Consider the following 12,440-nt stretch of genomic DNA (forward strand, 5'->3'; position numbering starts at 1 on the left):
AACTGAGGAGCTGATGCAACCTTGCCTCAACGAGGTTCAGAAACAATAGTATAAAACAAACTATGGAATGGACCTTTACAAAACAAAACGTGGGCATGGCTCCTCGAATCGGTTAACGAGACAAAGCGTTTGCGATTGCGATTGCGACTACGAACGGAACAAATATCCATAGTGACAACGTTCTTTGCTTCAGCGATACGACTGTGACAAAGAGCTCTATGCGAGCTGAACGCAATCCGCTACCACTGCACAATGTGTGGGACCATGAACCACATTCGCTTCGTTAATAATAGTATAATACCAAACTTTTGACAGATTGTTTCGACCGAAACGCCGACGGCCACAACAAAAAAAATATAAATCAATCGATGACTCACTCATCGTCACATTTCTATAATTCGTTTATGCAATCGCATTTATAAGCTGTGATATATTTACAAATATGTATGTCAATATTTTTTTATTTTTTTTATTGCTTAGATGGGTGGACGAGCTCACAGTACCACCTGGTGTTAAGTGGTTACTGGAGCCCATAGACATCTACGACGTAAATGCGCCACCCACCTTGAGATATAAGTTCTAAGGTCTCAAGTATAGTTACAACGGCTGCCCCACCCTTCAAAGCGAAACGCATTACTGCTTCACGGCAGAAATAGGCAGGGTGGTGGTACCTACCCGTGCGGACTCACAAGAGGTCCTACCACCATTAAAACGTAAAGTAAAATTTCAAAACTCTATTCTTCTTTTCATTTCTTTTTGATGCTTTATCTTGTTACCGCCAGCAAGAGTAATTAGTCAGCGCATATACCTGAAACACTATTGTTGTTAATTTCAAAACAGCTCGAGAATTACTCGAAGTTTTGCGAACATAATAATAATAATGTTGAGTGATTAAAGTTACATTACGAGAAAAACAGCGCACAATACGGTCGTCTTACTGCTTTTCAGAAGCATTACATCAGACTTTAGATTGAGCGTGATCGAACGGTCAACGCCACCACTCAAATCAGATCACAGTTGCTATTTGCTATCGGGCGGGACTTTACCCTCAAAACATTTACATTTACATTACGAGCAATGCGGCCCTGGAGAAATTCATGAATACACAAGAAAAAAGATAGTACAGTTTATAGTGTACGAGGCAGCATGAAAATGAGTACAAATAACGATAATATGTAAAAAAAAATGCTTTTTTGTCGAAGCCGTCGTATCGTTTCGAAGTCGTCGTGGCCTAAAGGATAAGACGTCCGGTGCATTCGTATCTAACAATGCACCGGTGTTCGAATCCCGCAGGCGGGTACCAATTTTTCTAATGAAATACGTACTTAACAAATGTTCACGAATAAAAATCAAAAACCCGCAAAATTATAATTAGCGTAATTACTTGTGGTAGAACCTCTTGTCAGTCCGCACGGGTAGGTATCACCACCCCGGCTATTTCTGCCGTGAAGCAGTAATGCGTTTCTGTTTGAAGAGTTAGGCAGCCGTTGTAACTATACTGAGACCTTAGAACTCATATCTCAAGATGGGTGGCGGCATTTACGTTGTAGATGTCTATGGGCTCCAGTAACACATAACACCATGTGGGCTGTGAGCTCGTCCACCCATATAAAAATAAAAATAAAAGCCTGAAAAACTTAGAATGACAAATAATTGCCCCGGTAATAGTTCATCAAGGTGGAAAATCAGTGTGAGGTGGAATATAAATTTGAGTTAGAACGCCTTTTTTCCATTTCAAGGTTCCGTAACCGCAAATTTGTATAAAACGGACGCTATTGACGGAATTGTCAGTCCATTTAGAACAATATACAGTCACCGATTAGTCAATGATACCTACTTCACATAGACCTGAATAAGTAAACCCCGTTGTCAGAATACAGTTCCATCATAAGACCGACCAGCCAGCTCGCTTAAATTCGATCGAACTCATGACATTGTCTTAAGTAAACTGTTTGAAAATTTCAGGCACCCCTACAGACCTTGTAAGACATCAGCGAAGTCGCTGTTCAAGAATGTAAGAAGTTTGAAGTTCTTGAATAGCTTAATCTTCAGCTAACCTAGGAAGATTCCGCGTTTCTTATCAATTATTAAAAAAGTTATTTGTTTTTTAAATTAATAAAACAAATACTTTTTAGAATTTTTTGGATAAATAGTTCTTCTAATTTTTTATATGCTTTATTTGACAGTTAGACAGTTCGGTTTCTTTATATAAAATCTATCATAAACAATATTCCTTTTAAGCTTTCCAAGTGAATGCAAATTTTAATAATCTGGGTGTGCGGTGTGGCAAGATCGATTCAAATTTTAAATATATCTCGTTTTGCACAAGTTTGCTTCATAAATTATTCGAGTCAGTATACCGAGTACTTATGGCCACTAAACATATTAGTCCTGTTTACTAAATATATTTACCGATTTGGGCAACGACAGTCTAATTTATTAAAATGGGAACGGCACCTGTTTCACGTTAAATATTCAATTGATTTCATACTGAGAATTATTTACGGGCGTCAACAGAATGCAGAACGATTATTAAGTTCTGGAACAAAATTTCGCAAATACGATCGTCGCACGAGAAGGCTATTGCAAACACCTGCAATACCACATTTCATAGCAGCGGTACAATGACGTCGGGAAGAAATCGATTCGCTTAGGACCGGTCAATGGTAGATCGAAATGTAAACACTGTGGACCGCCCCACTTTATCGATATTGCGATTTAACTACAGATTTGCATAATACCGATTTAAAAGGCAAGCTAGACAGGCACGCAGTCGAACTAAGTAGATTTTTTTTTATTTTTCCGTCAACATGAATAAAGCTATAAATGAGATAAGTTTTTCTAGCTTATTCTGTAATACGACCACAGCGCTGATTTTCGTATTTCAGTCACGAAGCTACACATATGGCGGACCTTCTCAACATCAATGTTGTACGCAGTTACATAATTATTGTACTTAAGATTAAACTACCTTGATCCGAATATTTCTTACCAAGTGGGTCCCTCTAAGGTCTAAACAGTTAAACACTAATTACATACCTGTGTCAATGTGAGAGGTTTTAACTAAAGCGTAGGTAAGCGGCGAGCAATGTAATCAGAGTGGTTGGGTTTCGAAATAAATGCACTAGCATTTCTAATAGTCTGCGCAGGTATTATCTACTTTATATATCTTAGAATGTCCGTTCGTCCGGCCCAATTCCAAATCTGCTCGAGTGGTTTGAATTAATACCTCGACAGCTTTATGTTTAGTTCATACTTAATATGAATTCAGAATTGTATGTGGTTCATATCTTGGATTTTAGGGGCTGGGCAAACGATTTTCAGACAGTTTTCGACCCTTTTGTGTTTTTCTCAAGCCCTGTACGATTGATCTCCAAATTAAAAATCGCAACAAGTCTGGAATACCTATATGAAAATAAGAGACTACCTATATAGATCTGGGTTCAGGCAGCCATTGCCCAAAATGTTTATTCTTGTTCTTGTCAAGCGATCACACTCACAAAGTATAATGCATAAATTCCACCTCCAAATTGTTTGCTTCTTAAACGTCGTATTAAACAATAGAATTAAGAGACCATAACTTATTATTATAAGATTTTAAAGTTATATGTACAATCGAATTTGAATATAATGTTGTTTTTACAGAATAGATGATTTTGCTTACTTCGTTTACATGGCTGGTCTAGGGAACAAAGCCTGAGCTATCCACTGCCAGGTTATTATGTACAATACACAAACCTAGGTCGTTCGTTTTAAGTATTATATTCAGTTCATTGCATAACGACTCTCGTCAACAAGTCATTTTCACATTTCTACGAAGCTCAGATGAGGAACTAACAAAAACTAAACGGTCCCCGCCGTCATTGTCGTCATGGTTAATGTTTGCTTATGTTGTACAAATAACACACGAAAATACTTACGTGTTTCGGTAATGTCATAAATGTTTAATGACTTAACAATGGTTTTATTGCATTTTCTATATAATAACGAAAATGAAAGTACAAACAAACAATCATGATTTAGAGCGTATGTAAAGTTTACGACAGTTAATTACACACTATCTTCAAACTACAAGAAACGTTAGTTACGGAGTCAAATTTTATAATAATTATAAACCATTCGTTCATTTAGTATTCATAGTTATTTCTTTGAGTAATTTCTGTTATAGAACAAATGTGCAATCTTCTGTTATGTACATAAATTAACAATTACTATTTTTACTTGTTTCAGAGAACAGTACATCTTCAACGTTTTCGAGGTGATAGTGAGCACATTAGAAACTAAGCTACAAAGAATAGAGAATCTAGATAAAGCAGTGGAACATCTCATGAGACGAGTTGAAGCTTTAGATTCGAGAGTTAATGACAACATTCTGAAAACTGATGCAATAATATCAAAATTAGGAAATCTTGATTTGAAACTATTTAGTCATATCGGACAGGAACAAGAGGAAGGATTCACAGAAAATACTACTAACAAACGCAACGAAAAGAAAATAAGCGACGCTCAGCTGCTTGACCGGAAACTAGAATCACTGGATCAAAAAGTTTCTGACATAGATACCAAGCTCGTCGGACTCAAAAATCAAATAGATAACAACTTCTTACCCGTCGATGATATCAACGCAGAGGCAAGTGAAAGAAAACCGATAAATTTAAACGTAATCGAAATCGCCAAAGGCCTAAACACAGAAGTTGTGAACGAAATAACCAAGGAAGTCGATCAACTAAGATCATCGGTATCAACTGTTGATCGCAAATTGCAATTCCACATCAACCTCGTTTCTGAAAACTTAGGTAAAGTACTTTATATGATGGCAGATGTGCACGCAGCAATAGTTGAGCCTGAAGCTGCATCGATAAACGTTAACAGCTTATTTAAAAACAGAACAGCGAGTAGCACCCCCTCGCCGGTCACTAAAAGCAGTAAGATCGATACGCTTGTCAATAAAATAATACCGATGATGAGTGTCTCCGAAAAAATGGACGAAGTTTGGGATGTGGTGGTTGGAACGAAGAGCTCTGTTGATGATTTGGTACCGAAATCAGACGAACTACTCACGCAAACCCAACGACAAGAAAGGGCTATAGGACAGATACATAACGATTTGAGAGTTAAAACCAATCTTATAATAGAAAACCTAGACATGGTAGAAAAACGTTTAAAAAAACAAGAAGATGATGTAGCAACCCTAGCTCAACGCCCAGTCCCTGCCGAATTGTTGCTGGATCCGACCATAGACCGACTAGTGGAATACGCACCGAACAGATACAGGGTGGAAGAACCCTCCACTGATCCCACAACGATCACAGTCTCCGCGACGACTATGCCGCCCTTCTCTACAATCAATAACAGGTGACATCTAATCGAATACCTTACAATGCTATTGCGATGGTTTATTTATTTACCATTTTGCGTATGCTCTGTGCTTCAAGCGAAATTCTGTTTCGATATACTGTTCTTTTGTTATGTTGTTATTATAAGGCACCCTTATACTGTCCAATATTTACTACCTAATAGTAGTATGATAATAATAGTAGTATGAACCTACTAATAATAGTATGATACTAATGGTTGTATCGCACGCAGCCCGAGCAGTCCGAGTGGCTCTAGCACGAGTCCCAGTGCCACTTCGACCCCGGCCAGCACAGGCGCCGCCACAACTGTCCCTATCGGCGGCAGTACCACGCCGCGGCTCGCAACGCGCAAAGGAGGCATTATCTTCCCCAGTGTCAAGAATAAACCCATCATCGGCAATAACACTTTCGCTTCGGAGATCGTTGCCAACTATAAAGACGTGAAAGTGAGTCTATAGTTATATAAAATATTATCTACAACTAATTATGAGCGCACCTATCAGGTGTGGTTGAAGTGAATTTAAAACAATTAGTTATATGAGTTGACGAAGAAATGACATAATCAATGTAGCAACTTCCGGAAACAAATTTTATTAGATCTTCAATTTAGGTACTGTTAAATTAAATGTTTCTAACAAAATGATATTCAAACAACCGAATTGCTCAAGTTTGCCCTACAGTACCTGCGTATGTTGAAACACCGTTGAATTAGACTATTTCCATGCATTAAACAGAATTTACTAGACAAGAAGCAAGTTAGCATTTAGTTTCGCAATTAATGCTTAAGAAACTTGTGACCAGCGAGCGAGTTAAGAAAAGAACTAATCAAACAAGGACTCGCATTTATCAGTTTGTACACAATTTGCAGAATTGATCGCGTACATCGACAAAAATACTTGCATACTGTATACACAATATACATTGATTGTTATCAAGGACATTGATGGATATAATAAAGTTAAAATCGGATTATAAAACTCGAGCCCGATATTGCAAAATCAAACAATCACTAAAACAACATTCTGCCGCTTAAGTTTCAATAAGTCTTTTTTCACAATCAATTTTTTTAATAAAATTACATATATTTTTATTATGATACTTATTACGTAAACATATTTCAGTAGCAATGCAGGTACTTAATATTTTATTGACACAGCGAGTTTTCCGCGGCATTGTATCTGCCCGCGTAAAAACGGCCCATTCCCACAGACTACATCGCATTATTGTCTTAAGAGTTCGAAAACCCGGCGGTTATGTCGAGCGACATTATGTAACGTTATAAAACTCGTTTACCTATCTCAAACACCTGTTTGTAAAAACGTTCCAAATCCATAAGTTCGGAGCGGCTCGCTTTTCTTATAGTTTTGTACTGATTTATTTACTGATTTATATATTTATTATATTTAAACAAACACTTAGGGTTACATTGGAACCTTTTTGAAGTTATACTTCTTTAGGCGCGTTATGATGAGAGTAATATTTTCGATGCGCGTGCACCGTGACACAAAATTAACAGAATGAAGTTGCCCACTAAATCGCTCATTACAATACGACCGACGTAACTTGGCGAGTCTGAATATAGCCGCAGGTGAACTTTCCGAACCGTACCGAGAATTACCGAATTTATACTATGTCAAGAAAAGGGATATCCAATATACGTGTTTGAAGATGTTGTTTAATCGACTTTTTTCAAATTGATTAAAATTTAAATAAAATAAAAAAGAAATAAATTTAATAAAAATAAAGTATAACTTCTTACGCACGTACATAAGTAGGTACACGCACCTTTTTTTTGTATTTATTATAAGTAAGCCTTTGATATCTTTATTTATTAATAAACTAATGTCGGATCAGATACATAGTGCTTGTTGCCGTTTCACTATGGAATTATAATCAAAACTTTTCATAAATTTTAACGGACGAAATCGAAAGCGATAATACAGCGAAAGTCCTCGGGCATTTTTATTCAGAGCGAACGCCCTGTGATGACGTAATATGGTTAACTGTTCCTATTGCGTAATAATATCGTTACACTCATAATAACAGGTTTTTTGTAACCTAGTAATAATAGATACTGCGGTACACAGTACACTGTTGCACAGCACGTATACGTTTAGCAGTATACAGGAGGAAAGGGAAAGAAAAAAAACAGACATTCTACATTTATTTATGATATATCTTGACTGTTGAAAATTGTTGAAACTACTGCTGCGAAACATATTCAAAATTTACAAAAAAATGCAGATAGGTGTAACATAAAAGTTGGCTGCACTTCCATTTCTGTATCACGTTTGTTTTCAATTATATTTACGCACGAGTTATTTAATTTTTAAAGAAATTGTTTTCTTTTATATTGTTTTTTTTTTTAACTAAATATATATACTTTTTTTTCCTACCTAAGCTGAAAGAAAAAAAAAATTATATATATTTAGTTCAAAAAAAACATATCACGAAGTTTAATAAAATTTATGGAAGCTGTTAAACCTTTCTGTTAAACATACCTACATAATATCCGTATTTTACAAAACATCTAAGGTCAAGAGGATATTATTAATTATTACTAATAGTAAATTTCTAATGAATTACACAAAGTACGTATAATAAGTTAAAAATATTTTACTTTTTTGAATAATTACAACGATACTACTTCTAAATCTACATACACAGATATATTTGGTAAAAATATTACTTATGGCCTATTGGTTTAAAAAAAGGATATTCTTTTTCTGTATTTGATATAATGTGATATAATCTACTTAATAAACGTTCTTGTTATAAACGAACAGTGAACTGAGAAAGTGTTATTGACGCGCAAAGTTGAAAGTTGAATGAGACTAAGAGAGATTAAGAGAGAAGAGAGATATTTTTCATAATTATTCGTCTATGCAGTGTGTGTTCTATGAGTACTATGTTCCGTGTCACAAATGCGTAGAAGTGTGCCCGTTTGACAAATGGAAAGCTCGCGGTTTTCTCAAACATATTGCGTCACGCTCCTCCTCTAAAGAAAGAATAATTATTTTCCGCGCAAAACAAAACAATCGTCGTTGACACGCACCGATACATTTGGTTACGGTAAAATTGTATAGGAACACGCACTATAGGTATATTAATGGTCTGTCCACGAAGCGGTGACGTTTTAATGCACTAATTGGCATTCATACAGGCACTTAGAATTGTAGAAATAAATTTTCAATGTTACTTAAACGTTCTAAGGTTCTCATTGATCGTCTGCCGCGAGCAAGCACTGTTTCTGCTTCGGTTATATTTGATACGTATTAAGCAATACTTTTACAAGATCGCTAACCTTGAATCCGTTTATTGACTGATATTTTGTGTTTATAAAAATTATTGCCTATGGCTAATTGTAAGCAATCGATTTCTCAATTGTGTCCGTCTCAACAAACAAACACCCGTTAGACTAGATAGAATGTTATTAAAGACGCGTTAAAAATTATCCATTTGTATTTAAGTAACTGTTTTAGCTATTACGTAACAGGCCCTTGATAAAAAAATCTTCGATAGTACATATAAGCGAATATATAATTTATCAATAAAGCAATAAAAGCGATCAGTCACCTTTAGAAGAGGGCGACATGATTTCAAAAGGAAAGAAAGCAACGAGCACGTTGCACAACAATAATAAGGTATTTTCCAATCGTGTCAAAAAAAAACAAATCTGTGACGTAAGAATATTTATATAACATGATTTTAATTTTATTTTAGTGTAGTGTTTTTATTAATTAATATTTATATTAAATAATAAATAATTCAATAGTTATATTAAATGAATCGTAAGTATAAAGCCGAGAGGAATGCATGAACAAAATTACTATTGTCGTAATATTTGGATATTTTTTTCTGAGAAACTCACTACTAGCTCAAAACTCATTCTGCTTTTAAATATAGAACACGGACGTTTAATTGATATTATATTCTCTTCTTTTAAAACTTATTTATAGCGGAATATTAATTTGACCTCTAGTAAAAAAATTGTTACTAGGTATTTTTAATAATAAGAGGACGATAAAATTACCACTAACATATCTACGACGCACGGAAACATAACTTAAGATATACTATAAATGGGACTTATATTTATTTAATTTCACTATGATCTATGAAACTCTCTACATGAAACTCTAGTAAAAAATAATTCTAATTGCTATGAAGATGTTGATATTCTACACTACTTAGTACTTAATTTCTCAACGCATACAAAAAAGTAAAATTAATCTCCTCTATTTCAAACCAGATTATAAACTTTTTGTTGCGTCTGTAAAAACTAAGTTCAAAAGTACTTACTTAAATACTAGTTACTGTTTTTGGGCGTACCTTACATAAGTACTCCCATTTCAGTGCAATTCCAGTCGGTATTGTTGTGCATTCCAGTTTAAACTTGTTTGTATATATTATGTATATATAAGATTGTAAAAAAAATGTGCGACTTTGCGGTTTATTTTACGGAGTGTCTTCACGTCAATTTCGGACGCATTGCGAATTGTCCTTAACTTAGAACAGAAGCTAAGCGAATGTTTCAAATTATAATAACACATTTCTGTGACTCCAAGTCTGTAATATTGAATTCAGATAGGTATTCCATTATTTAAAAAGTCATGTGATCAGAAGTTACGGAGTCACATTTTTCGTTATTATTTTACTATTTTAGTACATAACATCTATCCCGCATCTATATTCTATTTATTATTTATTTAAATTATATATTTGAAAGTGTTGTGCTTTACGGAACTATAATAGTTTACTACGCTATACTCGTTATTACATACGTATTATGGCAAAAAGACCTATTTTGATGTAAATTCAATAACAAATACTTTTAAACAGTTATTATGACTAAACAATTACATAAATGCTTAGTTTTCTAATAATAATTTTATTATTAGACAAAAGCTCTATACTAGATTTTAATACGCCGTTGCTTTATTCAATTTCATACAATGGTCATAGAGCATTTGGTAAATTAATTACCGACATTATTACAATTTTATTTCAGATACTGCGCTCTTTTCATACATCAAAAACATACAAATTGTTGTCATCAAAATTACTAACCTAAATTAAACACAGTTCATTTAACATCAACTACAATTATTATATTTACAGTTACAAAAACTACGAAATTTTCTAAATTCCTTACTTTTTAAAACGCAGCGAATTGAATAATAATTGTTTTTTTTTTCTTATAAATAATCTTTGTTTTTTTTCATTATCAACAGGGCTATTCGTGCGTAGATCTTCTTAACGCCGGCATGAGAGAATCAGGAGTTTATTACTTACAAATCAGGGGCACAACATATTGGTTCCTGAAAGTATTTTGTGAGCAAAATGTTGCCGACGGAGGTTGGACTGTGAGTTTCAATTGAATCATTTAACACGACTTATTTACGATAATATCAAATAATGATGACTATCTAGCATGTTAAAGAATCTATTTTTCGAATATTTTAGAGCACAGATACATTGTTATGTGAACTCTGTTTCCTCTATTATCTATTTTTTTGTCTTTTATTATTGAAATATCGAACGAATTGTGCTAGGTAATACATCGTCGTGACGATTACGGTCAGCCAGCGGAGAATTTTAATCGTGATTGGAGCGATTATAAGAACGGCTTCGGGGACCCGAGCAAAGAGTTTTGGCTCGGCAACGAGAACATCTACATGCTGACCAACAATGACGACTACATGCTCAGAGTCGAACTTGAAGACTTCGATGGAAACAAAAGGTAAATATTAAAAACTAGCTGACCCGGCAGACTTCGTAGTGCCTCAATCGATAAATAAAAGACCTAAACTTTTGTATAAAATAAACTTAAAACAAACAAAAGGAATCCGTCTGACGCGGGACACATCAAAGGAAAAACAAAATTGTTATTTTTATTTAATTCCGAATATTTTCATATTTATCTACCTTTTAAACCTTCTCTGGACTTCCAGAAATAATTCAAGACCAAAATTAGCCAAATCGGTCCAGCCGTTCTCGAGTTTTAGCGAGACTAACGAACAGCAATTCTTTTTTATATATATAAATAGAAGATATATAGATAATAGTTAGCGTATTTTTTACTTATATTTTTTTTACCTAATCATTTATTGCACAGATACGCACAGTATTCGCACTTCAAGATATATTCCGAAGCGGAATACTACAAACTGGAGATTGAAGGGTACGAGGGTACAGCAGGCGACTCCCTCAACGATCCATGGTATGGGTCTAACAACAGCCCCTTCTCCACTTATAACAGGTAAATGTAGTTTTATAAAACAAAAAAATACACGATTAAATAGCAAACCGAACTAAAATTTTCAATATACTTTCCTTGTGATCTTGGCATCAGGCCAACTATAATAGAATTACTAAATTTCGTCATCGGTCCATGATATATGTGAAAATTTTCAAATTAATCGGGCGTCTTGAAGTCGATTAAAGTTACGATTCAAGATCCCGTTATTTAAATAAGATATAAACTAACAAAACCGTGTTAATATCTTCAAGTGAAACGAATATAATTTACCAGTAACGATCCACCTAAAAATATGTACTTTATTCCAAGTTCATCTATACGCTTCACTTAAAACCAACATCTAATTAGCTTCAGCCTTAATGAAGATTAACGTGCCCTAACGTAAACACAAAAGTAACTTAACGTTCGTATCGATTATAGAATAGAAAACTCCATTTAGAGATGTGACATTGAAGTTCATTTTACATTAATACTAATTTAAATGGATGCATTCCAGAGACAACGATAGATCTTCGCTGAACTGCGCTTCAATGTTGAAGGGAGGTTGGTGGTGGAAGTCATGCGGTCGCGGCCTCAATGGGTTGTACTTGCATGATCCACAGGATCTTACCGCCAGACAAGGTATGACGTTATAAGAATTTGTTGAGTTTTAGATTATAGAGGATAACCGTAAACTAAAAATTTCAAATTCCAATATTTTCAAATTCCATTCTAACGTTCGAAACCTCACAGATCACACAAGTTTCATAGATAACCCTACCATTAATTAACCGTTCATAGATAATAAATAATACGCGGTGTTTTAGCTTGAAGAGCAAATA

At 34.6% G+C, this 12,440-nt stretch overlaps 1 protein-coding gene across 1 annotated transcript in view; it reads left to right on the forward strand.

Moving 5' to 3' along the window:
• Positions 1-12,440, forward strand: part of LOC101742858 (angiopoietin-related protein 2) — a 90,602-nt gene that overhangs the window by 76,695 nt on the left and 1,467 nt on the right. The window contains exons 2-7 of the mRNA XM_004933073.4: positions 4,231-5,355; positions 5,590-5,803; positions 10,592-10,723; positions 10,913-11,100; positions 11,476-11,619; positions 12,116-12,240. Coding sequence (XP_004933130.1) covers positions 4,231-5,355; positions 5,590-5,803; positions 10,592-10,723; positions 10,913-11,100; positions 11,476-11,619; positions 12,116-12,240 — 1,928 coding nt within the window. The remainder of the gene's footprint in view (positions 1-4,230; positions 5,356-5,589; positions 5,804-10,591; positions 10,724-10,912; positions 11,101-11,475; positions 11,620-12,115; positions 12,241-12,440) is intronic.

Source organism: Bombyx mori, chromosome 1 (assembly GCF_030269925.1).
Source record: "Bombyx mori chromosome 1, ASM3026992v2".
Lineage (NCBI taxonomy): Eukaryota > Metazoa > Arthropoda > Insecta > Lepidoptera > Bombycidae > Bombyx > Bombyx mori.